At 37.9% G+C, this 25,953-nt stretch overlaps 1 protein-coding gene across 14 annotated transcripts in view; it reads left to right on the top strand.

Annotated features, from left to right (window-relative positions):
* UNC80 (unc-80 subunit of NALCN channel complex) overlaps positions 1 to 25,953 on the top strand; it is a 215,487-nt gene that overhangs the window by 130,134 nt on the left and 59,400 nt on the right. For 12 of the 14 annotated variants that reach the window (XM_077885391.1, XM_077885394.1, XM_077885389.1 and 9 more), the window contains 9 exons: positions 635 to 773; positions 10,726 to 10,907; positions 11,411 to 11,542; positions 13,572 to 13,758; positions 14,361 to 14,492; positions 16,233 to 16,376; positions 19,750 to 19,850; positions 20,843 to 20,929; positions 25,102 to 25,285. In XM_077885391.1, coding sequence (XP_077741517.1) covers positions 635 to 773; positions 10,726 to 10,907; positions 11,411 to 11,542; positions 13,572 to 13,758; positions 14,361 to 14,492; positions 16,233 to 16,376; positions 19,750 to 19,850; positions 20,843 to 20,929; positions 25,102 to 25,285 — 1,288 coding nt within the window. The remainder of the gene's footprint in view (positions 1 to 634; positions 774 to 10,725; positions 10,908 to 11,410; positions 11,543 to 13,571; positions 13,759 to 14,360; positions 14,493 to 16,232; positions 16,377 to 19,749; positions 19,851 to 20,842; positions 20,930 to 25,101; positions 25,286 to 25,953) is intronic. The other 2 variants (XM_077885390.1, XM_077885382.1) reach the window with 1 other exon arrangement.

The raw sequence follows: 25,953 nt of genomic DNA, 5'->3' as shown, positions 1-25,953 counted from the left end.
GGAGGCCCATGGCAGTCACTCTGCTCACCAGGGGGCCTGCATCTCCCTTTGCCCCTCCCTCTGCTCATGCTCTCTCTCTCTCTCTTTTTCTCACTGTCTTTGTGTCTCTCTCAAATAAATAAAAATCTTTTTAAAAATGAAATAAAATCTTCAAAAAATAAACCATCTGAAATAATGGATTAAATAGGACTTTTGTGGCTTGATCTAGTGCAATAACCACAGTGTACAATGTTTCAAAGGGAAAATGTCATCCAAGTTTACTGGATTAGAAAACTAACTTTCTCATGGAATTCCTTTATAACTTAGAGGCTACTCATTGTCTTTAGGACACCAACTCCTAATCGAAAGGAAAATAGGATGCTTTAAAAGTCCACTAAGATTTTTAATACAAAGACTGTAGAATAAGCTCTATGAGAAAAAAACCAAAAGACTCCAGCCAGTATATCTTTGTATGCATCGACTAATAAGGTATAAAATTCATTCTACACCATGCCAATAAATACATTACCATTTTAGAAAGTATTTGAAGGTCATTTAAGGAAAGCGGAGAAGGGAAGTGGCACTTAGGTTTCAAGAGGAGTACAGCAATCAGTGTCTTCAAAGATTTTAAGATGTGATTTCCATCTTTTCCCAGGTGATGAGCCTGTCGCCTGCTCCTTTATCTCTGCTAATCAAGGCAGCACCAATTCTGACAGAAGAAATGTATGGAGACATCCAGCCAGCTGCCTGGGAGCTCCTGCTCAGCATGGATGAGCACATGGCGGGGGCCGCAGGTAAAGACAGTTCACCCATGACCTTGGTTGCTACTCATCCCACCATTTAAACAAGAGAGAAGTGCATCCATTCCCTTTCATTCCTAGGTCAGCTCAGCAGCAATCTCCAGAACCCTAGACACAGCTTTGTACTATAGGGAGGGAGGCTGAAGTGCTAAGTATACCCTTTACTTTTTACCACATAATCTGCACAAGAGAGTATGTCTCTCCAAGGGCATTACCAAATTATAAAATATAATTTTCCCCAGAACCTACATTTTCACTATATTTCACAAAGGAAAAAATTCTTTTAGCATGTCGTGATTTCCCAGATTTACTATGAACCACCATTATTAACCACAAGTAATGTTTTACATCCAAATTATACTATCAAAACAAATGTGTTGAAGATTAGGTCACATATCTAAAGCCATATAGCCAGTAAAAAGTACACACAAAATGTGAGTTCTTCACCTTTTTTCCACTTCTTGTACATATTCTTTTAGTTTATAGATTTCAGGATTCCTTCTAGGGTACACTAGGCACATATATATATATATATATATATATACCTAAGTACCAATGTATATATTGTTTCCTTTTTCACACAAATAGGACATACTCTAAAGACTTTTGAGCTTTCCATTTTTCTAGAAGATTTTTATCTAGAAGATTTTTAAAAGAATTTATTTGAAGAAAAATCTATTCCAACTAGGCAGCACATACCAGGAGTATTTAGGAGCACTCTACCAACAGGAGCCCAGGGAGAGGCTTTTATAGAAAAAGGACAGAAGCAAAGTAAGGCAATTATTGACCGACTGTAGCTAAAAGCCAAGTTGGTTGTTTGTGATTGGTTGTCCTTAGCATTATGATTTGTAACCTTGAGGCATTTACAGGCTTAGATTTTGAGGATTAGAGCTACATCATTCTAATGGTCTCTTTATTTAATTATTTTAATAGTCCTCCCTTTTGGTCATCTTCTCATACATGAGAAATGGACCCAAAATTTGGTATTAATGCCACTCTCAGATAAGAGTTATGTTGCTCTTGTCTCATTGTGAAACTCAGAGGTTATGATGTCAAATTCATAAAACAGTTATTTTTGCTTTTCATCTCATTGTGCATCTTCTTTCTGCTTCTCCAAGAACAGTGAGACCATGTGATAGATGGTTGATGGTTTTGAACAAGCATTTAAGATCACTGAGAGGACCTAATACAGCAGGAAGACTATAGTGATAACTATTAGGAATGTAATGCCAGGAGACCAACGGATGCTTCTCAGCCAGAGTCCCCATGAACCAAACCAGGTGGTATCAAATAAATTAAAGAAAATACCTGTTTTAGCCCAGTGGCTTATTTGTAAGTATTTTGTATTTGCTATAATGCTAGAGGTTTGGATCTAGGTACACCAAGGAGTATTGTACCCTGACATAGCAGATTCTGTTTTCAGCCAATATGTAAAGCAATTCTATTATCTAAAACCACCTTAGCAAGAAAATATAGAGATTTTGTTGTACAGCTACGGCCTTAGCTGTAAATCCAACCATAGTTGCCAGAGTAAAGGAGCACTGTCTCTCCTGTCTTTGACAGAGAAAAAAAGCAAGTAGCAAAAAAGCAATAGGAATGAATGTTTAATATTGGAGATGATGATCTTGATCTGTGTAACTTGAGAGAGCTGTCCCCAGGATGCCATCTGCATCCGAGGAGGAACCTCCCTAGTCAATTTTAATTTTAGATCTCCAGCTGGTGTGCAGTTCCAAGAGTTTAGAGGATCTCTTTTTAATGAAGGATGTAGACCCTACCATTCAAGTTCCTGAAGTTTGGCTGCCACCTAGGTAGTAAGGAGGAGCTGGTGTGGTCCCTTCCAAGGACGTTCAAGGGCAGTCTTCGTTCTTAGTGATCCTACGTTAGAAAGTGGGAGACACTAGTTTGGGGAGTTGTAGCAAGATATTTGAGGAAACTAGAAGAATTTGAGATCAGTTTGGTGTACAGATAAATAACAAACATCAAAAACCGTGAACAGGACTAGGATCTGATATCCACAAATGTTACAATTTTTTTACTGAACCCTCACGATTAGTAAACCATGATTTCTCTAGAAATCATCCTTATTTCTATCAGAGATAATCACAGTAAGGCTAATTTGTTTGCAAAATAAGTCTAATCTCATTAAACGTGGTCTGATTATTTACATAAGTGCAGTATGAATAGTGATTAATCCTGTAGGCTTTTTAAAAAATCTGCTTTGCTGGAACTTTTTATAAGGAATCTTAGATTGGACTTTTAAAAACCTCTCCCGGCTTAAGAAGCCTAGTGAGGAACTCACCATCAGACTTCACCTGGAAAACTTATAGATTTGGCTGAATTCCTCTCTCCTTGAGGTCTCCAGGATATCTTGAGCTTCCTGAGCCTGCCAGGAAGCGGCAGGCTTCCTTGCTCACATGGTAAGGCTACAGCGAATCCTATAAGCAAGACACCAGGCCAGTTTTTCCAATGAATTTTTATTGGCTCCATCAAGTCAAACCTACTCCGTTAAAACTGTCTGATCATATCTGCTTCTATGCATATTCTCAAATACAACATTCCAGTCAAAGTCTTGGTAATAAAACCAATGCTTCCAGTTGTGGCCTGTTATACAAAAAACAGGTTCTTATGGATTCTGGAGGAATCAGATAAGGAGAAAAAGTTAATGTTTCCATTTTATTTATAGCAATAAGCTTTACCAAATTACTATAAGTCATAGATAGCTTAAGAGAAAAAAGAAAAAAACATATCCTTAAATCTGGAAAAATAAAACATTAAGGAACCAGCAAGATTTCAAAGGAAAAGTGTTTAAAAAAAAAATAGTAATCATCCTTATCAGTCTGCTCAATTTCATATCATTAATTCTTATTCAACTTGAATCCTTTTTTCCATTAGTTCTGGAAATTCTTAACCAGAATCTTATGAAGATTCATCTTCTGAAGATGAAGCACTTCTGCAAAAGTATTGAGTAAAGCAGTAACTAAATGACAAAAAGACCTTTAAAAAAGTAGCCATGATTAAAGATCTGATGAGAGTTCATTTGATAGAGAAATATTATATGTCTGTGGCACACAAAATTTAGGATAATAACTGGACAATGAGAGTACTGACAACTTCCTAGAAACTTTGAACAATTTCTGGAATATCTGTATTAGTAACATACATCCATACACCTATAACTTCAGAAGTTTATTGTCAATTCTTACTTGACAGTGCCACCACATAATTTAACATGCCAAATAAACTAGTTTAACATCTCTCTTACAAGGTGAGAGACAAATTCTGTGAGGTTTTCTAGGGACCCTCTGGGAATACTCAAAGTTACTTTGAAATCAAAGAGACTTCATTTAGAATTTGATTTGGGGAAATTGCCAAAATGTCAAAAGGTTTGAGCATTTGAGTAAACAGGATCTCAGATCATTATGAAATAATACTTATCTATTTAACAGAAGCCACAATTTAAAACTCTTCCAAAAAGTTTTGAAAGGTAAATACAAGGGCACTTGGGTGGTTCAGTGGGTAAAGGATCTGACTTGATTTCAGATCAGGTCATGATCTCAGGGTCCTGAGATGAAGCTCTATGTTGGGGCCTGCACTGAGCTGGAACCTCTTCAAGATTCCCTCTTCCCCTGCCCTCTACCCCAATTTCTTTCTCTTTTCTTTCTCTTTTCTTTCTTTTCTTTTCTTTTCTTTTCTTTTCTTTTCTTTTCTTTCTCTCTTTCTTCCAAGAAAAAGAAAGAAGAGATAGATAGATAGATAGATAGATAGATAGATAGATAGATAGGGTTTTCTTAAGTTATCAAAGTCCTGATAAAGACAACCTGAAGCACACACAGTAAATTATTTTGGTAAAACCACAAAATCTTTGCCTTGCAGGCAGATTATCCAAAAGGTAAAAAAACACTTTTCTCAGTCGTTTATGAAAAGCAGACTGATAGTCCAAGAAAAGTTTGGTTTCTCAGCTGAGACAAAACCAAATTCTAACTTTTTTACCACTGTATTTTTGATATTACAACTCATTATTTAAAAACTTAAATACATCAATTCTAACTTTAGTTTAATCACATGTAAAATTTATTTTCCAAGATTCCTTTTCTATAAGCATTCTACAATTTTTTTCATACCCATTCAGATTTTGTTCTGCTTTTTAATCTTCCTCATTCTGGAACTACCGGTCATTCTACTTTACTCACCTATTTTTCAGTCTTATTACTTCTAAGTAGTTTTAATTGTATATATTGATTAGGATTCTTAACCCTTAGGATCCTTTATTCCTAGTGTGATAGCTAAGAAGTAAACAATTGTAGACTATTATAGTAGCATTCTGTGGATTGGCAAATTTATTAATACATTTCATAATTTCCAGAAGTGTGTTCTTCCTCACAGTAAATCTTACATCTATTTAATTCTTAACAATTATGTTTATCCATGAAAATTTCTTAAGACATTGAACATCTAATCATTTCATCTTTCTTGCTGATAAATTCTACATCAGAGATAACTTGAGATTATTGGACTTTTAGTAAGCCTATTAGAATAAGACCATTATATTTAATGCTGATAGATCTAAAGATAGTCTTGTTTTAATTAAATCAACAAACTTAAACTAGTTTTTATTTATCATAGATTATTCTAGGTCACATTATGTAGAAAAGATGTTAACGTTTGAAGCCAACGGACCACGAAAGAATTCTTGACATGCCTTTAGTGCAAAGAGGGGTTTTATTAAAGCACGAGGACAGGACCAGTGAGCAGAAAGAGTTGCACTGGGGTCATGAGTAGTGGTCTATTACATACTTTCAAGTTGGGCGGGGGTTGGGGATAGTGTAGGTCTCTAAGGAATTTTGGAAGCAAGGTTTCCAGGGCCTTGAGAGGGCTAACTATTGTTGGAAATGGCCATTTATTACTGTCGAATACAACCTGAGTCGTCAGATCCTTCAGATTTGTATTGGTGGGTCATATGCTTGGGGCATGATTGCCAACGTGTATCTCGGGGGGAGAGGGGGCAGTGATAGAAATAAAGGAAGCTTCCAAAGGAATTTTTTATATGTTACAGTAGACTTACAGGATCCTGGGGGTCGGGCTAACATTGTCTCTTATTTAGCAAAGTTTTAACATGGAGGCAGTTGAGTCCCTAGAGAAATATTACTTTGCCTGTTTCAAGGAGTTGTCAATGGTCTGTAGGTAGTAAGGAAATTTAATGATTTTTCTTCTCCTTTTGTTTCCCACATCAACATGAACTTGAAAAACATTTAGATTTCTCTATTTCTGACGGTATATTTTATTTACATGTGTTTGTTTATCTGTAAGCTAACAAATAGAGCTCTTTACAAATCAATTTCCTACTCCCTATCTGGGGTAGGAAAATATCACTTATCTGCAACATACATACATAGACATACATAAATATATGGACAAACACAGGGATCTCATAGCATTTGTTTTGAAGTTTTAGCCATGAGTCAGATGTGATAATGCAAAACTGACTGATTTATGAAAAAAACATTTGGATCTAAAGTATATTCCTAGCAGAGAGAATAAGTTAATATTACCTGCTCAGATATCTAATTCTAATATTTGTGGAAAAGACTTTGAAAATTTTTGTTCATTTAATTTCCCAAGTAGTTTCCTTTTTTTTTTTTTTTTTCTGTTTTCCTGACAAGAATACCTCCCTGAAGTTTGCATTTCAAGAGATGGTTCTGGGTTCCTAGGGAAAACCAGATACAACATTTACATCTCAAAGGCATAGAGAAAGGATGTAAATTTCTTCAAGAAGGACATTTGTTTCCTAATCACAATTTTTACAATATCTGAAAGCCTTTTGAGATGAATAGGGATTTGGAGATCGGTAAAAGGATGGTTGGGCTTTTAATCGTTTCTAGGGCTGCATTTCTGTTTTTGTAAAGACTCGATTTGTTAGATAAGTACAACTGTTAATTCCTCAAAGAATTGGGATGTAACTTAAATGTCAAGATGCTTACCCAGCCATACAACTACATTATCTTCAAATTGCAAATTGCTTTTTCTATATCCGGGAGAAGATCTTCAACTAAGATGGAAATCAAAAGATTCCTAGGTTCTAGATTTACAGCTGTTTCTTTGGAATGTTTTAGTAAATCCTTCCTCAATGGCATCAGAATGTTTTACTTTTCTTCTAGGCACATAGTTTCATTTTGACTTAGAGGAGGTGGCATTAAAAACAAAAGTTCCTATGAGGCTCTGAATATCAGTTCCTAATTTCACTGATATTCAACCAATTATAGTCAGAAGTCAGCCAACTTCTGACTATAGAGCTACTTAAACAACAACAACAACAACAACAACAACAACAAAACCCTTTTGAATAACTTGTTAGGTTTTATCTGGGACAAATAGTAAATATTTCTGGCAGTATTGAACAATCCCTTGGACACATAGGGGGAGGGATGGACAAAGATGATGCAAAAGATACTCCCTTCCCAAAATCCAGAGCAACCCCCAACAACAAATAGAGTGCCTGGTTGAGATTGCTTTCTCTCTAGGCACTTCATAAATGGGTAAGCTTCTCTAAAATGGTTAAAAGTTGTCCACTGTGGTCACTGTAATTCAAGATTACCTTTGGTAAGGTTAACTTACTTGTTCAGCCTTAAAACAAAATTTTATTCACCTGAGGCCTCATACTGGGCCAGTCTGGTTTAGTTCAGACCCAGTCTGAACCGATACCCCGCCTAATTTCTAAATCAGTCCTCAGAAGCCAGTTTGACCCAGTCTAACTCTGGCCAGCTTTCAGACCCTGTATGGAAAAAGAAATGCTGGGGCACCTGAGTGGCTTAGTCATTGAGCATCTGATTCTTGATTTCAGTTCAGGTCTTGATCTCAGGATCATGAAATCAAGCCCTGCATTGGGTTCCACGTCCACTTAGGATTCTCTCTCCCTCTCCCTCTGTCTCTCCCCAGCTCCTCTCTCTCTCTATCTCTTTCTCTCTCTTTCTCTCTGAAAAAGAAGAAGCTAAAATGGAGTCTGCAAGTTCAGGAGCTCCACAGATACCTGGTTGTTTATTGCTCCTGAGGGCCATTGGGACTCCTTTGATTCCCTCTTCTGGTACCAGAACTGTTAGAACATTAACTGGGATATACTAAAAATTTGAAGAGTTTATTTGAGCAAAAATCAATTCAAAATGGGCAGTCACAAAGGAGAAGTAGTTAGAAGCATCCCCTAGGAGACCATTTTTTAGCATTAGCTAGAAGATTCTCCTCATTCTTTTTGTTTTTTTAAAAAATATTTATTTATTTATTTATTCATGAGAAACACAGAGAGGAGAGAGAGAGAAGCAGAGACAGGTAGAGGGAGAAGCAGGCTCCATGCAGGGAGCTTGACGTGGGACTCCATCCTGGGTCTCCAGGATCACACCCTGGGCTGAAGGTGGCACTAAACCACTGAGCCACCCGGGCTGCCCCTCCTCATTCTTTTTCATGTCTACTAAATATTTCATTGAATGAGCATAAGTTTATTTAACCTGGCCTACTAATGGAAGGTTTATTATACTACAGTGCACCAAATGTCTTTGTAAAATATTTTTGTTTGCATTAAAACTTGGATTTTTTTTTTCTCTACTACATGTTTCTCAGAGAGAGTACAGGGAGGAGCATGCTCCTTGAGTATGAGACAGACATGGAAACTTCCATGGAAGATATGAACAGGTAGACTGGGCTTTAAGAAAAGCTAGAAGGAAGTGGATGGTGTATGCAAAGCCACATAGAGTATGGAAACACACAGGGCTTATTTGGAAAGCTAGAGAAGGAATTGAAACTTGGGTGGCCTTTGTAGAGGGATCCCCAGTCCATGGTATTAGACAAGTGAGTTGGACTCAGATTGTAACAGCCCTTGAATGACACTCACTAGATGATGGACTTTCCATTGAACTTTGGAAAACCACTCATGGGTTCTGACCCAAAGAGTAGTGTTGTATATAGACTATGTGTATTACCAAGTTGAATATGGTAGCAAGGAGTAAAGCAGTTCGATTTTAGATGGTTAGGAGACGTGCAGTTGATGACATGATGTTAAAGCTAATGAGAAAAAGAGCAAAGGTGGAAATAAGCTTGGAGAAATATCTGATCTATATGGCAGCTGAAGCATTGAAAGTGGATGGGGTCTCTGGGGGAAGAATCTGTAGAAGAAAGAGCGGAAGGATGAACACTAAGCCATTGGCCTTTTGTACCTAAAGAGAACAGGAAGGGGAGTGGCCAATAGCAAACCCTGGAAAATGACCAGAAAAGTAGGGGAACTCAACCTCAAACTATGCAAGCAAAGGAGAGTAGCTCTTCAGGAAGATTGTTATGAAAGTGTTAAAAACTGAAAGGAAACAAATGCTATAAAAAGTACCACTGGATCTACTGATTAGTGAGCATTACAAGAAAACTGCTTCGGTGCAGGGATTGAGGTAAAACTCCCACTTGCAATGATGTAAAGAGAGACTGTAGTGTTTAAAAATTGAGACAGAGTAGAGCATGCTTTAAAGAAAAGTAAAAGGAGAAAGAGTGGAAATTTAAGGAACTAGGAGGATAAATAAAAGGTTTATCAAATACTAATGGTCACAAGAGCTAACATTCTTATAGCACTATGGCATATGCATGGTCTTCCTTGATCCTTGTAACAACCATTTTTTTTTTAAGATTTGTTTATTTATTTATTCATAAGATACACACAGAGAGGCAGAGACACAGGGAGAGGGAGAAGCAGGCTCCATGCAGGGAGCCCGACATGGGGCTTGATCGTGGGACTCCAGGATCATGCCCTGGGCTGAAGGCAGTGCTAAACCGCTGAGCCACCCGGGCTGCCCACAACCATTTTATAGATAAGCAAACTGCAACTCAGATGGTTGAAAGGGCTTATCTAAGTGCACACAGATCAGAAGCGGCAGGGCTAGGAGACCAAACCCAGATCTTCTGACTGCACACATAGATGTCCCTCCCATATGCCACATTGCCTCTCAAAAATAAGACATGCTTTAGAAGCATGTAGTACTTTTCATGTCACAGAGCACTTTCTCATAGATTATTTTCTCTTATTCTAACAACAAATTTGGAGGCAGGTATCATCATCATCATCGTAATTATCATCATTATCATTGACATTCTGCCCCTAAAGAAACAGAGGCTCGAAGAGGTGGAGAGGCTTTTCCAGGAGCACATAGCAGAGAGATTTCAGAGCTGGCACTCAACCGCAGCTGTCCAACACAATTGTCTAAGTATGTTTTGATGATCCAGGAAAAAGTACAAGAGAGATTTTAAATTATGTTTTTATGATTGTCACTGGCTCATCCATCTATGCTATGGAGTGTATTTTTCTGCCCCGTTATTCATGAACTCTGTAACTCATTGTGGCACTTGACCTTTCTCTTATTGATATTTGACTTTTCCCAAAATTAAAAAAACAGCAATGGTATTATGATTCATGAAATCTCTTTTGGCTTCTCCATCTCTTCTATCTCTCAGAAGGGTGGAAGTTTTTAATACCATCTACAATGTAGATTTTATTTTTAATATAATGTAACTGGGACAGTTTTTAATGGACATTTTTATGCACTGTCCCCAGATTGCTATGACATGATTCTTGTCATTTCCTCAAAAGGGCATTTCAGTATATAATTTCCTTTCCTCGTTTGCTTCCTCTCACATTTACTTTTCACTGTGAGCCAAAGGAAAATTTGCTCAGAATGAGGTATTCTACTGAAATAGCATGTTACCACTGCCCTCACCAGATATTGGAAGATTGTGGATGGCACAAAGGATAAGGTTTGGGTTTCAGTGGCTGAAGTGAAAATTGCTTTCACCAATTCTGGTGGGCTGGCTCCCCTAGGTCAGGAGTCATTTTCAGGAGACAAGAACAGCTCCCTACTTCCCCCCATCCCAGGGAACCAAGCAAAATTAAAAGGTGTGTAGCTGATGAATTGTTGGTTGTCTCTAGCTGCCATGTTCCTGCTGTGTGCGGTGAAAGTCCCCGAGGCTGTGTCTGACATGTTGATGTCAGAGTTCCACCACCCAGAGACCGTGCAGAGGCTGAATGCTGTTCTCAAGTTCCACACACTCTGGAGGTTTCGATACCAGGTCTGGCCCCGGATGGAGGAAGGAGCACAGCAGATTTTTAAGGTAAGGGATAGTTCCTCCATTGGAGAATAGCAAATCCAAACCAAGGCTTGTTTAAATCCTTGAACCTCAAATGGATAGTGTATGGCCCAAGAGATGCTTCTTTTTTTTCTCTGTGATTATATAAGTCAACCTAAGTCATATATGAATGAATTCTTGTTTTAAAAAATATTGAAATATGGAAGAGTGGTAGGATAAGAAAATCAAGTTTCTATAAACCTCAAGATCCCACTACTATCCCCAGTGGTATGCCCATAAAAGGTTGGGATGTAATCTTTCAGATACTTTGCTGTATTTATACATATAGATATTTTTGGAGGATGGGCTAATTAACACAAATAGAGATCATATAGTTGAAACCCTTCTTTTTTAATGAGTAAACTGAGACACAGTGACATTCATCCTGTGCTCTATAACATCATGTACTCTATAAGATGATTTCATAGTTATACTTCAGACTCATTCTAGCTTATTTTCTTACTCACTCTTCTGGTATCAACTAACAGATCCCGCCTCCCAGTATAAACTTCACCCTGCCCTCACCAGTGCTTGGAATGCCATCTGTCCCAATGTTTGACCCCCCGTGGGTCCCTCAGTGCAGTGGGAGTGTCCAGGACCCCATTAACGAAGACCAGTCTGTGAGTAATGGTCATTTTCTCTCTCCTCTCTTCAGGCTCCATGGTGTACATGTAATAAGAGAGAAGAACAATAAGTGCATGAGACAATTTACAATTTGTTCATTCTCATCATAAGAGTGTGACAACAACACTGAAAATCAGCCATGAAAGGTCTTTGTTCTTGTGAATAGAATAGAAGGAACTAATATCCAGTAGTGAGCATTTGCAGACCTCCATGCCAACACAGTTTTGTTTTATGATCACAGTAGTAGCCACCTTTCACAGCTCTGAAAAGCATTAGCCATTGTTTTTTTTTTTTTTTGACCAAGGGTAGCATTTTTGTCTCTAGTTATTATAAAACAAACATATTCATCTAATCTGTAATACCTAAGCTACCCAGAAGTTAATGAGATTGACCCTGGATGAATAAGAAAAAGAACTGAATTGACAGCTCTTATTTCCTTGTTTGAACGTTGGTCTGTTCTCCATTTTGTTAATCATCCCAAATATCACCTCAGGTCTTGAGTACTCTAATATATCGTGGCTGGATGTAGTGTAATTCATAAATAGTTAAGTTTATTACACTGTCCATCCATAGACAAGAACCAAGAATATGTGCCTTTTGAAAAAAATGAGTGCAAAATATGCCTTTTTTACCTATTGAATAGCATTTTTCTGAATTATAAGAGTAATGTAGAAACTACGGAAAAAAAAAACCATACCTTTTTGTACAAATCCATGACTATTTTCTTGCACAAACTCCCATGGAATTAGGCCAATTGGAATTAAAAATTACAGATGTTTGATACATCACCCAAAATAGTCCCAGGAAGATTTTACCCATATACAATAGAACGGGAAAGTGTGTCATCTTTATTCAAATTAGTTAGTATTATATTTTAATGCCACTTTGGCAAAAAAACAAAGTTATTGGGTTTTTTATTCATATTCTTTAAAAAGTCACTTGGATATATAAAGTTAGGCTGAACAGTTTTGCACATCACACATTTGCTAGTCATTGTAGTTTTCTTTAGAGAACTGTTTGAGCTCTTTATTCCTATAAATATTTTAATTCTCCTGCATATAGTATTTTTTATCTAATGGGTTTCATGCCAAAGAGAAAACACACCTGGTTCTTTCTCCGTATATACAGTAAATCCAGCATCTGAATTACTGGCATAAGGATCTTTGATTTGTCACCTGTATAGACAGTGGATTCATTTGAGCCAAGTATATTCTCTATCCCAAGTTCACAGTGAATTTGAAACCAAGACCCCTGATTCTATATTCAGGTTTCCTTTTCTCATTCCATAATTCTTACTTTACCTTAATATAATGAACCAGCTTAACCCCTGGCCTGCAAATAAATTGCCATGTGGCCCATCTAATGCCCTTAATTGTTACTGTGCCATTCAACATAGGAAACTTTTAGTCTTATATAAAAATCCTGCATTCAACCTTTGTAACACTGTCAATTCTCATAATTTCTATTCACTAACTTTGTTTCTACAAATATTGTTAAGTATTTACAGTGTGCCACTCTATTTACCTGTAATAATTAGGTATTTACAATGTGGTAGATACTCAAGATACAAAAATGAAATAAATCATATAACTAATTGTTAAGGGAGAGAGATCATGTTCCCCCTCCTCTCCATGGTTCTTTCCCTTTTATTAACCTTATTAAATAAATGTCCTCCATTTAAAACTATTTCAAAAAGTTGTGAAAAGGAATGGAGTATTAAAATTTTTTATTTGATTTTCATGTTTAAAGTGGATCATTACTATCCCCCCAAATTCTAAAGATGAAATCCTAAAACTTAGAGACACCCTTGAAGAAATATTCTCATTGAATGAAAATGATTAGCTTCATTACACAGAACCTGGAAACCTGGTAGAAAAACGATTGGCCATGAAACTAGATCATAGGTGCCCTACTAGTTTCTGAGGACAAAGTGCAACATTTGTGTAATTCTATGGGAAGATTCTTTATGGTTGTGACCTTGCAGAACAGTTTCTATAAAATAAATTGGTCTCCATGTCTCCATAGAAATCCTTTTCAGCCCGAGCTGTATCCCGCTCCCATCAGAGGGCAGAACACATCTTAAAGAATTTGCAACAGGAGGAGGAGAAGAAACGTCTTGGTAGAGAAGCCAGTCTCATCACCGCCATCCCCATCACCCAGGAGGCTTGCTATGAGCCCACCTGCACACCCAACTCAGAGCCAGAAGAAGAAGGTGCCCTCTACACACAGGACTTCCTGGGGGGCTAAGTCACAGGAAATAGAAAGGACTTGCTTTGAAATAAACATGAGTGATTCTATGTGACATGAGATGATATGCACGCTCTCTCTCTCACCTCCTGACACTAGTAAAAGAAAGAGGAAAGTTGGTATTTTTTCATTTTTGGAGGTGGCCTGTTTGTAGAGGAGGAAGTTAAATGAACCAGTATGATAATGGACCATGCAGGATTCGGACAAAAGCTAAATCCTGAGTGTATGTGAAAGTAAATGCATCATTAAAAATTTCATTTCCTCCTTTAAAATGGGCTTAGTCCATTAACTATCAACCTTCACAAATGTAGCCGATTTGTTGGTGAGCATCAAAAATAATTTATGAACCATTCTAATTCAGTGATCCTCTGCCTTGCTTTTGTGGAATCTATGGGAGGGATTTTCTGTCTTTCTAAAAGATTTTTTTTTCCCATTCGCAAGTACACTCTAAATTACTGAAGCCTTATGCTCTGAGAGCAGTATATGCTTATGATGTAGGTACAGCTGTAGTTGTGAAGATAACTTTGTCATACAACCAAAGGTCACATTCCCCATTTTCTTTGCCAGTAGAAGAAGTCACCAATCTGGCATCCCGTCGACTGTCTGTGAGTCCATCCTGTACGTCCAGCACTTCCCACAGGAATTACTCCTTCCGCCGAGGGTCTGTTTGGTCCGTGCGTTCCGCTGTTAGTGCTGAAGGTTGGTCCTCTTAGAAATGTGTTCTTGATTCCTCATGACCTGTGTCCGTTTTGAAATATGTTCCAGCTAGTATTCTTCTTACACTTCACTGTCTTCATTAAATAACTTGTTTCATGACTTGAAGTTCAAAAAAGAGATATTAGATTGAGTGGTACCCTAATTTTTTTTTTAACCCAGCAATTGTTCTTTATAAATTGGCTCTGTTTAAATTACATTGCAAATAATCCTAATGCTGCAGGTTTTCAACCTTGGATACACCATACAATCAACTGAGGAGCTTTAAAAATAATACCCAAGCCACACCCAAGACCAAATCAGAAGTCCTAAGAATGGGACCCACACATTAGGATTTTTAAAATCTATTTGGGGTGGAGATTCCAGTGAGTGGCCAGGACTCAGTAGTATGCTTTAGGTTGCTGTTCTGGAATAATTTAACAATCAAAGGAAAAAACAAAACAAAACAATCAAAGGAAGACCAGAGTTCATGCTACTCCTATAATGAAATCTGATTCCAGTGGGAGGGTAGGGGGTGTGGGAAGCGTGATACCCTTCAGTTCCAAGAATTTAAAGAATATATTTTCTCTAATCATGAATAATTGACTAGGACTCATTGCTCCGTGGTTATACACGTTTCATCACTAATTTATAAAGTAATTAAAAAGCTGTACAGAAGCCAGTGGTTCTCATCCGTTGGCTGCATAACCCTTGGGAACTTCAAAAGTGACCAGTGCTAATTAATCACAACTTATAGGGATTGGGCCAAAGGTACATTTATATTTTTTATAACATATAATTTTATTGAGGCATGATTCATGTACCATAATATTCATCCTTTTTTTAATATTCATCATTTTGAAGTGCACAATGCATTGGTTATTGTGCACTATTATGCCACCATTATGCAATGGTTAGCACCTCAACCGTAAATGTTTGGGAATATTTTCATCAACCTAAAAAGAGACTTTATATTCATTACCAGTCATACTTCATCCACACTTTCTCCAACCCATGGCAAGAAATAATCTATCTTCTATTTCCACAGATTTGCTTACTCTGTACATTTCAAATGAGTGAAGTCATACAATATGTGGCCTTTTGTGACTGGATGCTTTCACTCAGCATATTTTCAGGGTTCATCCATGTTGCCTCATATATCAGCTCTTCATTACCAGATAATGTTCCATTAAATGGATATACCACATTGTTTATTAATTCGCCAGTTGGTGGACATTTGGGTTGTTTCCACTTTTTGGCTATTATAAACTATACTACTATGAAAAGTTACCTACAAGTTTTGTGGGGTAAACTGGCAAGCTATTTTCAAAAGTAACTGTGTCATTTTACCTTCCTACCAAAAAGTGTGATTGCTCCACCTTTTTGAATAGTCAAAATCATCTTGGAAATGAAGAACAAAGCTGGAAGACTCAAATTTCCTAATTTTAAAACTTACTGCAAAGAGGCAGTAATCAATATTGTGTGGTATTGACATAAGGATTGATAGTAAATCAATGGAATAGAAATCACCAACCAGAAGTAAACCATTATATTTATGTTGATTTCATGTTTGAAAAGGGTGCCATGAAAATTCAATAAGGAAAGGACAGTCTTTTCAACAAATGGTGCTGAGACAACTAGATATCTATAACTGAAAGAATTAGATAGGAAAGTTTGAACTGAGAAATGTTGTTGTGTTAGAATGACAATACTGAGAAAGCACCCCGATTATGTCTGTCCCTTCAGATGAAGAACACACCACTGAACACACGCCAAACCACCATGTGCCTCAGCCCCCACAAGCTGTGTTTCCAGCATGCATCTGTGCAGCAGTGCTCCCCATCGTTCATCTAATGGAGGATGGTGAGGTGCGGGAAGATGGAGTAGCAGGTATAGTGTGGACTAGAAAAACCATCAGTAACTCTCATAAAGTACTTAAGCTGTTATCTGATGGAGGATAGTGGGGTGCTTTTGAAGACATTAACTACTGGTCACATGTTGAGTTGTTTTATGTACATATTACAATTACAGTTTTGTAGTACACTATGCTAACATTATCACTGTCTCCATCTCCTTGTCCCACTACCTTTATGACCAAGAAATTGCATTTAAAATAAATACATGGAAAAAATTTTAAAAAAAAATAAATACTTGGGTCCAGAGGCATTGTTGAGAACCAGAGAACCAAATAAAACTTATTTGGCCACATGAAAATCAAATAGTAATTCTGTCCATGTTAGAAATCTTAGCCATTAACTTGATAGTACCAATGCCATCTGTTTCACTTGATTACCTTTACAGACGTATGACCTAAAGAGAATAGTTGCAAAATGAAATGATAAATTATGGGTAAAGGTGATTGACATTTGTAACAGACAACAGATTAGTATTTTTAATGTTGTTATTTAAAAAAGGCTTGGAGCCCAATAATGATGTTTTTAAACATCAATAGAAAAATGGGCAAAGGATATAAATACAGAGACCAATGTGTTAAGACAACAATGAAGTTTTACCTTTCATCTAAAAAAGTACTAAAAAAGTACAGAGATTTTTTCATTTTATTATTTTGAGTATAGTTGACATACAATGTTATATTAGTTTTGAGTGTACAGTGTAGTGATTCAACTTCTCTGTAATGCTATGCTCACTACAAGTACAGCTACTGTGCAAAGATTATTCTAAATGAAGATACCCATAGTTGGTAAAGATTCAAGAGAAAAAAGAATTCTCACACCTTGCTGATGGGAGTATGGAGTTCAGTACAAGCATTCTGGAACAAAGTTTCACAATCTCTGTCAAAAACCTTAAAAGTGTGAAAGCCCTTTGATACAGGTGTTGGACTCCTAGCGATTTCCTAGGGCAATGATCAGGGCTATATAAGGGTCTATATAGGATGCTACACGTTGTATGTTATTAAAAATAACAAATATTAAAGAAGAGTTTAAATGTCCGACAAGCAATTAGCTAATCATGGTACCTCCATATGACAGCATTCTGTGCACATTAGAAATAGCATCCTAGAAGAATATGAACATTAAAAATTTTTAATAAATTGCTAAGTAAAAAACCAAGTACCAAAGAATATTTTCTGCATATTATTTAAAAGTACATTTAAATATAATTTTCACATACATGAAAAGGCATACTACAAAATGTTTATGATTGTTTCTGTGATTGATAGACTTGCCAGTATTATTTTTGTCTTTTTCTGTATCTTTCATGTTTTAAATGTTAAATCGCCCTACTTCAGCAATTAGAATAAAAATAATGTACAGGGATCCCTGGGTGGCGCAGCGGTTTGGCGCCTGCCTTTGGCCCAAGGCGCGATCCTGGAGACCCTGGATCGAATCCCACATCTGGCTCCTGTGCATGGAGCCTGTTTCTCCCTCTGCCTGTGTCTCTGCCTCTCTCTCTCTCTCTCTCTCTCTGTGACTATCATAAATAAATTTTAAAAAAATTAAAAAAAATAATGTACAAAGTTAGTTTCACAATCAATTTCAATCTAAGGAAAACCCGCACTTGTTTTAATTATTTATAAAGACACATAAAAGCTAGAGCTTATATTTACATATCTCTTGTTAATATTACTTATTTATATGGCTCACATTTTTAATTGGATGGTTGGTTTCAGAAGCAAAATATTGATATCATTTATTTACAACACAGGCTGAATGACAAATTCATGCTAAATCCTATGTTTCTAGTTTAGAAAATTAAATTAATTAAACCATTTAGACTGAAGATCATCCAGTGCTTATCTACCACTCACTTCTATCCACCTGCTTCCCTAGCTGGGCCACTTTCAGGCAGTCTTGGCCTGATCATTTTCACCAAAGAAGAAGAAGCACTTCACGTTAAGAATAATTATTTATTCCTAAGACATCCTCATTAGATGTGGCAGCCTGGCTTAACTATTTTATCCCCTGAGGGAGATACTATTTAAAGCATTCACATGAACAGTAAAAGGTCAACTCTAATTCATATGCATTCTAAACCAAAACAGATTTTCTAAAAACCAAATAATTACTTTAGAAATTTCTCCATACAACCAACTTTGAAAGATGACTTTAAGTTGGTACTTACCACTCCTAATATTAATTTCCAAAACAAAGATTCAGTAATGTATTCTTTCTTTTTAAATTGAGATATAGGGCAGCCTGGGTTGCTCAGCGGTTTAGCACCACCTTCACCCCAGGGTATGATCCTGGAGTCCCAGGGTCAAGTCCCACATCAGGCTCCCTGCATGGAGCCTGCTTCTCCCTCTGCCTCCCTCTCTCTCTTTCTGTGTCTCTCATGAATAAATAAATAAAATCTTTAAAATCAATAAATCAATAAATAAAGATATAATTGATACATAGCATTGTATTCGTTTTAGGCATACAATATAATAATTCGATATATGCATATATTATGAAAGTTTAGTTAACACCCATTACCACCTGTAGTAACATTTATTTTTATAATAAGAACTTCTAAAACTTTCTTTCTTAGCAACCTTCAAATATATGATGCAATATTGTTAACGGTCACCAGGCTGTATGTTGCATCCCCAGGATTTATTCATTTGTCTTATAATTGCAAGTTTTTACCTCCAGACCACCTTCATTCATTTACTGCACCCCACCTCTGGCAACCACCAGTCTGCTCTCTGTATCTAGGAGTTTGGTTTATTTTATTTTTTTTAAGATTTTATTTATTTATGAGACACCAAGAGAGAGAGGCAGAGACACAGGCAGAGAGAGAAGCAGGCTCCATACAGGGAGCCCGACGTGGGACTCAATCCCAGGACCCCGGGATCATGCCCTGGGCTGAAGGCAGCGCTAAACCGCTGAACCATCTGGGCTGCTCAAGTTTGGTTAATTTTAGATTCCACATGTGAGATCATATAGTATTTGTCCTTTTCTGTCTGATTTATTGCATTTAACATAATGCCCTCAGAATCCATCTTTATTATCACAAATGTCAGGATTTCCTTCTAAGGCTGAATGATAGACTGTTGTGAATCACAAATGTATTCTTTACAACAGCAATTCTAAAATCTAAAGACCATCTTGTACTCCTTCGTTACCTTTTCTTTATAGGTGAAAATGTTCAGAAGCAAACAACGAGAACAAATATCTACCTTTCAGCAGGAAAAGAGTTCACAGAACCTTGTTAAGGCAAAAAAGAGAGACTAGTTAAAGCTTAGTAAATTGTTTGAATAGTTCATCTAATACTTTGTCTCTATTTAAGACAAATGTTCAATGTCCTCTCTCTTCTGAAGTGAGCGCTGTGGCCCAACAAGTCTTATGGAATTGTCTAATTGAAGATCCATCAACAGTTCTTCGACATTTTCTGGAAAAACTGACCATCAGCAATAGACAAGTAAATTCCTATTTCTTTAGAGTATAGCCGTGTAGCTATGTGTGTGAACACTGTTGAAAGCAGACAATGGGCTTCATAGCGCTGTGTAGAGAACATCAATGTCTGACACATAGCAAATAAGTGCTTTAGGTAATGATAATGATGAACAGTACTAAAATCTGTTTTCTTTCAAATTGGTCCATTGATTGATGTCTCCATATGTGTTTGGTACAAGAGTGGTGATGACCCTAAGATACTGAAAGATAGTCAGTCTTATAGACAAAATATTAAATTCAGCTTAGTGTTCTTAGTGATGGGTACATTTCCTGAATTCTGATTGCTTGGTAGTCTGTGATACAGGTAGGATTATTAGAATATGTTGAAACTGTGCGTTTCTTAAAAAAAAAAATAATTTAGCAGGCCACCTGTAAGAAGATTATGCCAAATAAAAGTAGTTTTCTGAGCAATGGCAAAATACTCTGATTTTTAAAAAGTATTTGTTCATTTCTGTGTTATGGTCCTGTTGGTGGGAAGGTTAAGTTTAGTTTCTGAAAGGTAAGGTTAATTACAGACATCTCTGTCTATCTTCTCTCGACCTAGCTTTATCTCCTCACCTCAAAACCTAGGAAGCAGACCTGTGAAGTTCATTACACCTCATTTAGGTCTGCCTTACATTTCCATCACACCTGGAAGTCAAAACAAATAGAGTTGACTAAATGTACAGCTTTCCTGTGATTTGCCTATGACCTGTAGACACAGTCTAAATTTTTACTAAAAAAAAACAAAAAAAAACTTGTCTACTGCTCAGTGATTTCATAGTTTAGCTCCTAAGAGAAGGTATTACAGTTGGTTTAAATACTGTTTAATAAGTATCACCTATACTATATGAAAATGCTGGACATAGTGGAAAGCAACATGAGGGAGAAGGAAGAGCTTCCCTCACTTTTTAAGAAGTTAATTTTATTTCCTGCAGCATGGCAGCAGAATGAGATGTGGAAATTTTCTTCTTTCAGGATGAGTTAATGTACATGCTGCGCAAACTTCTCTTAAATATCGGAGACTTTCCTGCCCAGACGTCTCACATCCTCTTCAACTACTTGGTGAGTTTTGCCTCCAATAAGATAAAAATGTTCATTTCCAGTTAGGAAGCAGCAACATGAGAAAAAAAAAAAGGTCTAGGGAATTTTTTTTTCAATAAGATCCCATTAATGATACGGCTGAAGGTAGATCATGATCAGTTAAATTCACCGTTTGTATGGGGAAGCCCCTGCTGACACACTACGTGGCACGTGGTGGGCACTCAAGAAATGTCGGCTTCATCTTTGTCTTCCTTTGGCATCATACAACTTGCTTATGTTGGTTCTTAATTTTGGTTTTCTGTTAAGAAAACTTATATGTCATTTTAGTGACATATTTTTTCCTATCTCACTTTTAAAATACACACACACACACACACACACACACGCATACAGAGAGAGGCAAATGTTGCCCTAGATGGAAAGTATTTGTGAGTGTATCTTTCCATAGCAACTATCTTTGCTTTAAACCATCCCAACAGCTCCTTTCTGAACCCTCCAGAATGTACCAGTTTCTTTAGGATCGCCTTCTTACACCCTAAAAGAATATGCAGTTTGGGGATGATTAGCCTGATGCGTCTTCTTTGAAATTGCACGTTAATCCAGACAAATGGCCAAGTGAATGTCTGTGTGGGGAGAACTTCTTTCTCCCTTACTATTGTTAGTCTTCTAGCAGGTCGGGAAAGAGGACAAGTATCCACATGCATCTGTAGCAGAATGCAAAACTTGACACTACAGCTCTTATGTGCAGAGAAAATTTGTAATCCCTTTCTCTCATCTCTGACTGATTTGGTTTTCCTCCCAAGTGCCCACCAGCTGGTTGACAAGGGAAAGAATATAAATAAGTGTCCAATCCAGTTTGAAGTTCAGACTGATAAAAACATATAAATAGTAACTCTGGATCGTGTTCAGTCTCTCTTGGCTAAAAATATTTAGTCTCTAGAAATTCTCCTCCTTTCCAACTTCTTTCATCTCTAAACACTGTGTGGGGTTGGGGAGAAAAAAAAAAAAGATCTTTGTTGTTGGAAGGTGGAGGAGGGACAGTAAAATATCCTCCAGACTGAGAAGGCACTTTGAGATGGAAAAATGAAGCAAGCCACTTTATTCTGTTCATACAGAATTGTGTTCAGAGTAATTTACTGACAGGGAAGATGGGGGCAGACACCGATCCAAGTGCTAGGCAGCTATTTTCTGCCAAATCCAGACCCTTAATCCACAGCTTTTATAGAGCTAGGGCATTGTGGTGAAGTGAAAGGGTAGTTATCTAAAGTGGCGCCACCTGTGTGCTAGAAGGAAGCTCAGAACAAGCCTTCCAGCATTCTGCTCAGGGCATACACTAACCTCCAAGGGGCCCAGGACACCTAGTCCCAGGGGAAGTCACGACATGGACATGAACGAGGTGGTCAAAATCGGAGTCAGTGTTGTCAGCACTCCTACATTTGGTGAACATTCTACTCCTTGTTCAGTATTTGCTCTGGCTTCCTCCTTTGTGAGACAATGTTCTTTATCTGGTTAGTTGCTAGATGCCTGGCTGGTGGAAGCGAAAGCCCATGGCTGCTATGACTTTGGGAATCTATGGGCTGCCAGGGGTACTTGCTGGCAAACAACATCACCTCAGCTCCTGCTGGTGCTAAACAGCCCTCTAGGTTCTGGTTGTGTGTCTCTTATGGCTCCAGCTTAGGAAGACCCCTGACTAAAGCATTATGCTCAGTGACACCAGTCTATGGCAATTCATTCCAGAAAGCTCTGCAGCCAAAATCTCTACTTCTTGGTCCTGTCTACCCCACACAGAACCCAAAGGTAGGTTATCAAAGGCAAATGTCAGGGCCTTCCTCAGTTTAATTATGTGCCCTGCCATGTTTATGTGGCATCCTGGTTGATATTGAAAGGCCCGGAAGTGAACTTCTGTCAGAGACCCTAACGGAGATTGGAGGCAAAAGCCCCTTCAGTGTGTCAGCCCATTCCCTCAGGTCACTAGCGTAGGGGAGATGCTTACCTGGCCCATCACTCTCCATCATCCTGCAGCATCCCTGGGATAAGAAGCTGGACATTTCATTTCCTTTCCTCCATACTCTTCCCTGTTAGCTCTCAAAAGGCCTTAATGGAAGATATAGGTCCTCTCAGCTCGGTGATTGACAAGCTAATAGAAAAAAGAGCTGGCGGGACACCTGGGTGGCTCAGCGGTTGAGCTTCTGCCTTTGGCTCAGAGGGTGATCCCAGGGTCCCGAGATCAAGTCCCACATTGGGCTCCCTGCATGGAGCCTGCTTCTCCCTCTGCCTATATATCTGCCTCTCTCTCTGTGTCTCTCATGGATAAACAAATAAAATCTTAAAAAAAAAAAAAAGAAAGAAAAAAGAGCTGGCAACAATTTGGTTTTGCTGTATAACCCTGTTTTACAATATAAATATAAATTCCTATTTTCACATTTCTCTCTAAACCCTAATCTTTCCTCAAATCCCAAGTACATAGATGCTTTGAATGGACTAGAAAAGGAGTCAGAATGGCAAAACAGTGAAGGGCAGAGTCCTTTTTAAACCATTACCCATATTGTATATTTCTTTTTTCTAATGACTGTTAAGGGTACGTAAAGAGGGCATGTTGGGACCACTGACCCATCTCTTCTAATCTTGTTTGGGACTGTTGAACTTTGTCCCAGTGATCTTCACCCTGAGGTTTGAGCACATCTAGGGGTATGTGAAAACTTTTAAAAGGGTTGGGTACTCAGATAATTTTAAGGGAATAAATCTCCAAATCCTCAACTTAACAAATATGCCCTAACACTTATGCACTATGCCTGCCATCTCAAACATCATTCCTCTACTGTCCACAAGGAAACCCCACTCTGACCAGCTCAGATATCATCAGATTCAATTGACAGACATGTAAGACAAAGAGTCTGATGTCCTGCATGAGTTTTAAGGATGCCTCATTTCTGATGGATCAAGGCACTTTAAACCCATAGGACTTACCACTTTTTCCTGTCTTTGATAGATTTCTACTAGAGATGAGGGTTGACCCTCAGGAGGGTGGTTAACCTTCAGAACCACCAAAGCAGATTAGGTTAGTGACACCATAGGCTGATTCTTTCAATAGAACTAGAAAGTTTTCTAGGATTAAGAAATTTTTCAAGAACAAATAGATAAAGCCATGGGCAAGGAAAGCTTTTTTTTTTTTTTTTAAAGATTTATTTATTTATGATAGACATAGAGAGAGAGGCAGAGACAGAAGCAGGCTCCATGCCAGGAGCCTGATGTGGGACTCAATCCCGGGACTCCAGGATCCCCTCCTGGGCCAAAGGCAGGCGCTAAACCGCTGAGCCACCCAGAGATTCCCACAAGGAAAGGTTTTACATTACTTCTTTATGATTTTGTTGTGCACACTTGAATAAGTAGTAAAAATTTCTTTAATCAAATTCATTGAAATACACATTCTAATTATAGTCAATCTGCCTTTTACTTCAATGTAGAGAATGTTTAACATATTCTCCTATTAACAACAAAAATTCCCTCAGGATGAGACATTTTATTTTATTTTTTTTAAAGATTTTATTTATTTATTTATTCATAGAGACAGAGACAAGAGAGAGAGAGGCAGAGGCACAGGCAGAGGGAGAAGCAGGCTCCATGCTGGGAACCCGACGTGGGATTCGATTCCGGGTCTCCAGGATCAGGCCCTGGGCTGCAGGCGGCGCTAAAATGCTGCGCCACCGGGGCTGCCCAGGATGAGACATTTTAAATGTCAACTTAAATATGTTCAAAAGGACACTGAGGCTTTCAACATTATAGGGGACACAAACAAAAATCTGTTAAGTTCGCCAGTTTTGCCAAGCAGAGTATTCATTGGTTCAGACTATTATATGTAACCCAATCTGCAATTACTGTTTCAGCAAACATCGTGTTGAGATTAATTCGGGGTGGCCTCAGTTCCTGAGCTACCAAGTCTCTTGAAGCCTGGAAAAACAATCTTCTGCTTTCTTAGCAAATCACCATTTCAATGATACACAAAACATAACCTCCTCTGGTTGGTTTTTCAGTTACACCCTCTCTTGCTTACTGCTATTGAAAGTATTAGAGGAACCGTTGAATGGAGAATATGAAGACACAAAAGAATATTTAATTAAGGAAAGAAAAGCCAAGGAAATGAGAATGTTTGCTCAGGATTATTGTGGCTTTGTAACCTCCTCCTGTTCTTTTAGGTGGGATTAATCATGTACTTTGTGCGGACCCCCTGTGAGTGGGGGATGGATGCCATTTCAGCCACTCTGACTTTCCTATGGGAGGTGGTGGGTTATGTAGAGGGCCTCTTCTTCAAGGATCTCAAGCAGACCATGAAGAAGGAGCAGTGTGAGGTGAAGCTCCTGGTGACCGCATCCATGCCAGGTAATCCACTACTGCTTTTGGATGATATAACTTTTCTCTTTGTCTAAGAATGTAAATAAGCCTTTTAAAGACCAACCTGCCTCTTTCATTCATGAGAAAATTTTCAGAGACCTGACCCTGGTGTTGAGGGCTTCAAAGAATTTTTGTTTCATACAATCTGAAGAAATACAATAGATCCTTTAAAAGTCAGTGATTGCCAGATGAAAGGGGAGACATCAGAACTGATCCACGTGAATTAGTCCTTGAAGAACTGCCAAGGTTGAAGATTTATTTAAGTCTATCGCAGAGGGCCAGCTGAACGGGGAGCCTTCTTGAATGAATGTTTGGCACTGCAAGGGGAATAATACTGTTTGCATGGCATGGACCCCAGATCTTTGTAAACTCTATGAGAGATGGCTTTATGAAAAATTGGAAAAGGGACAAGCAGGAAAAATGGAGAGAGAACAACAAAAGAACATGAAGTGTGATGTAAACTCTAGCTGTGGTTCCTTTTCACTTCTGATAGCTTGCTTTCCTTTAAGATGGAAATTCGGCCGAGTCTTTATCCTGGTGCAGTGACTGAGAAAATATGAGATGATCCATGTATTAAAATAAAGAGAAATGCAAAATTATATAAAGATGAAAACACAGGGTATGGCAGTGTAGAGGCCTACATTAAAATCATGTTA

The sequence above is a fragment of the Canis aureus genome, chromosome 36, assembly GCF_053574225.1.
Source record: "Canis aureus isolate CA01 chromosome 36, VMU_Caureus_v.1.0, whole genome shotgun sequence".
Taxonomy (NCBI): Eukaryota; Metazoa; Chordata; class Mammalia; order Carnivora; family Canidae; genus Canis; species Canis aureus.
Note: the sequence above shows the minus strand (reverse complement) of the source record. Positions and strands in the feature narration are given on the sequence as shown.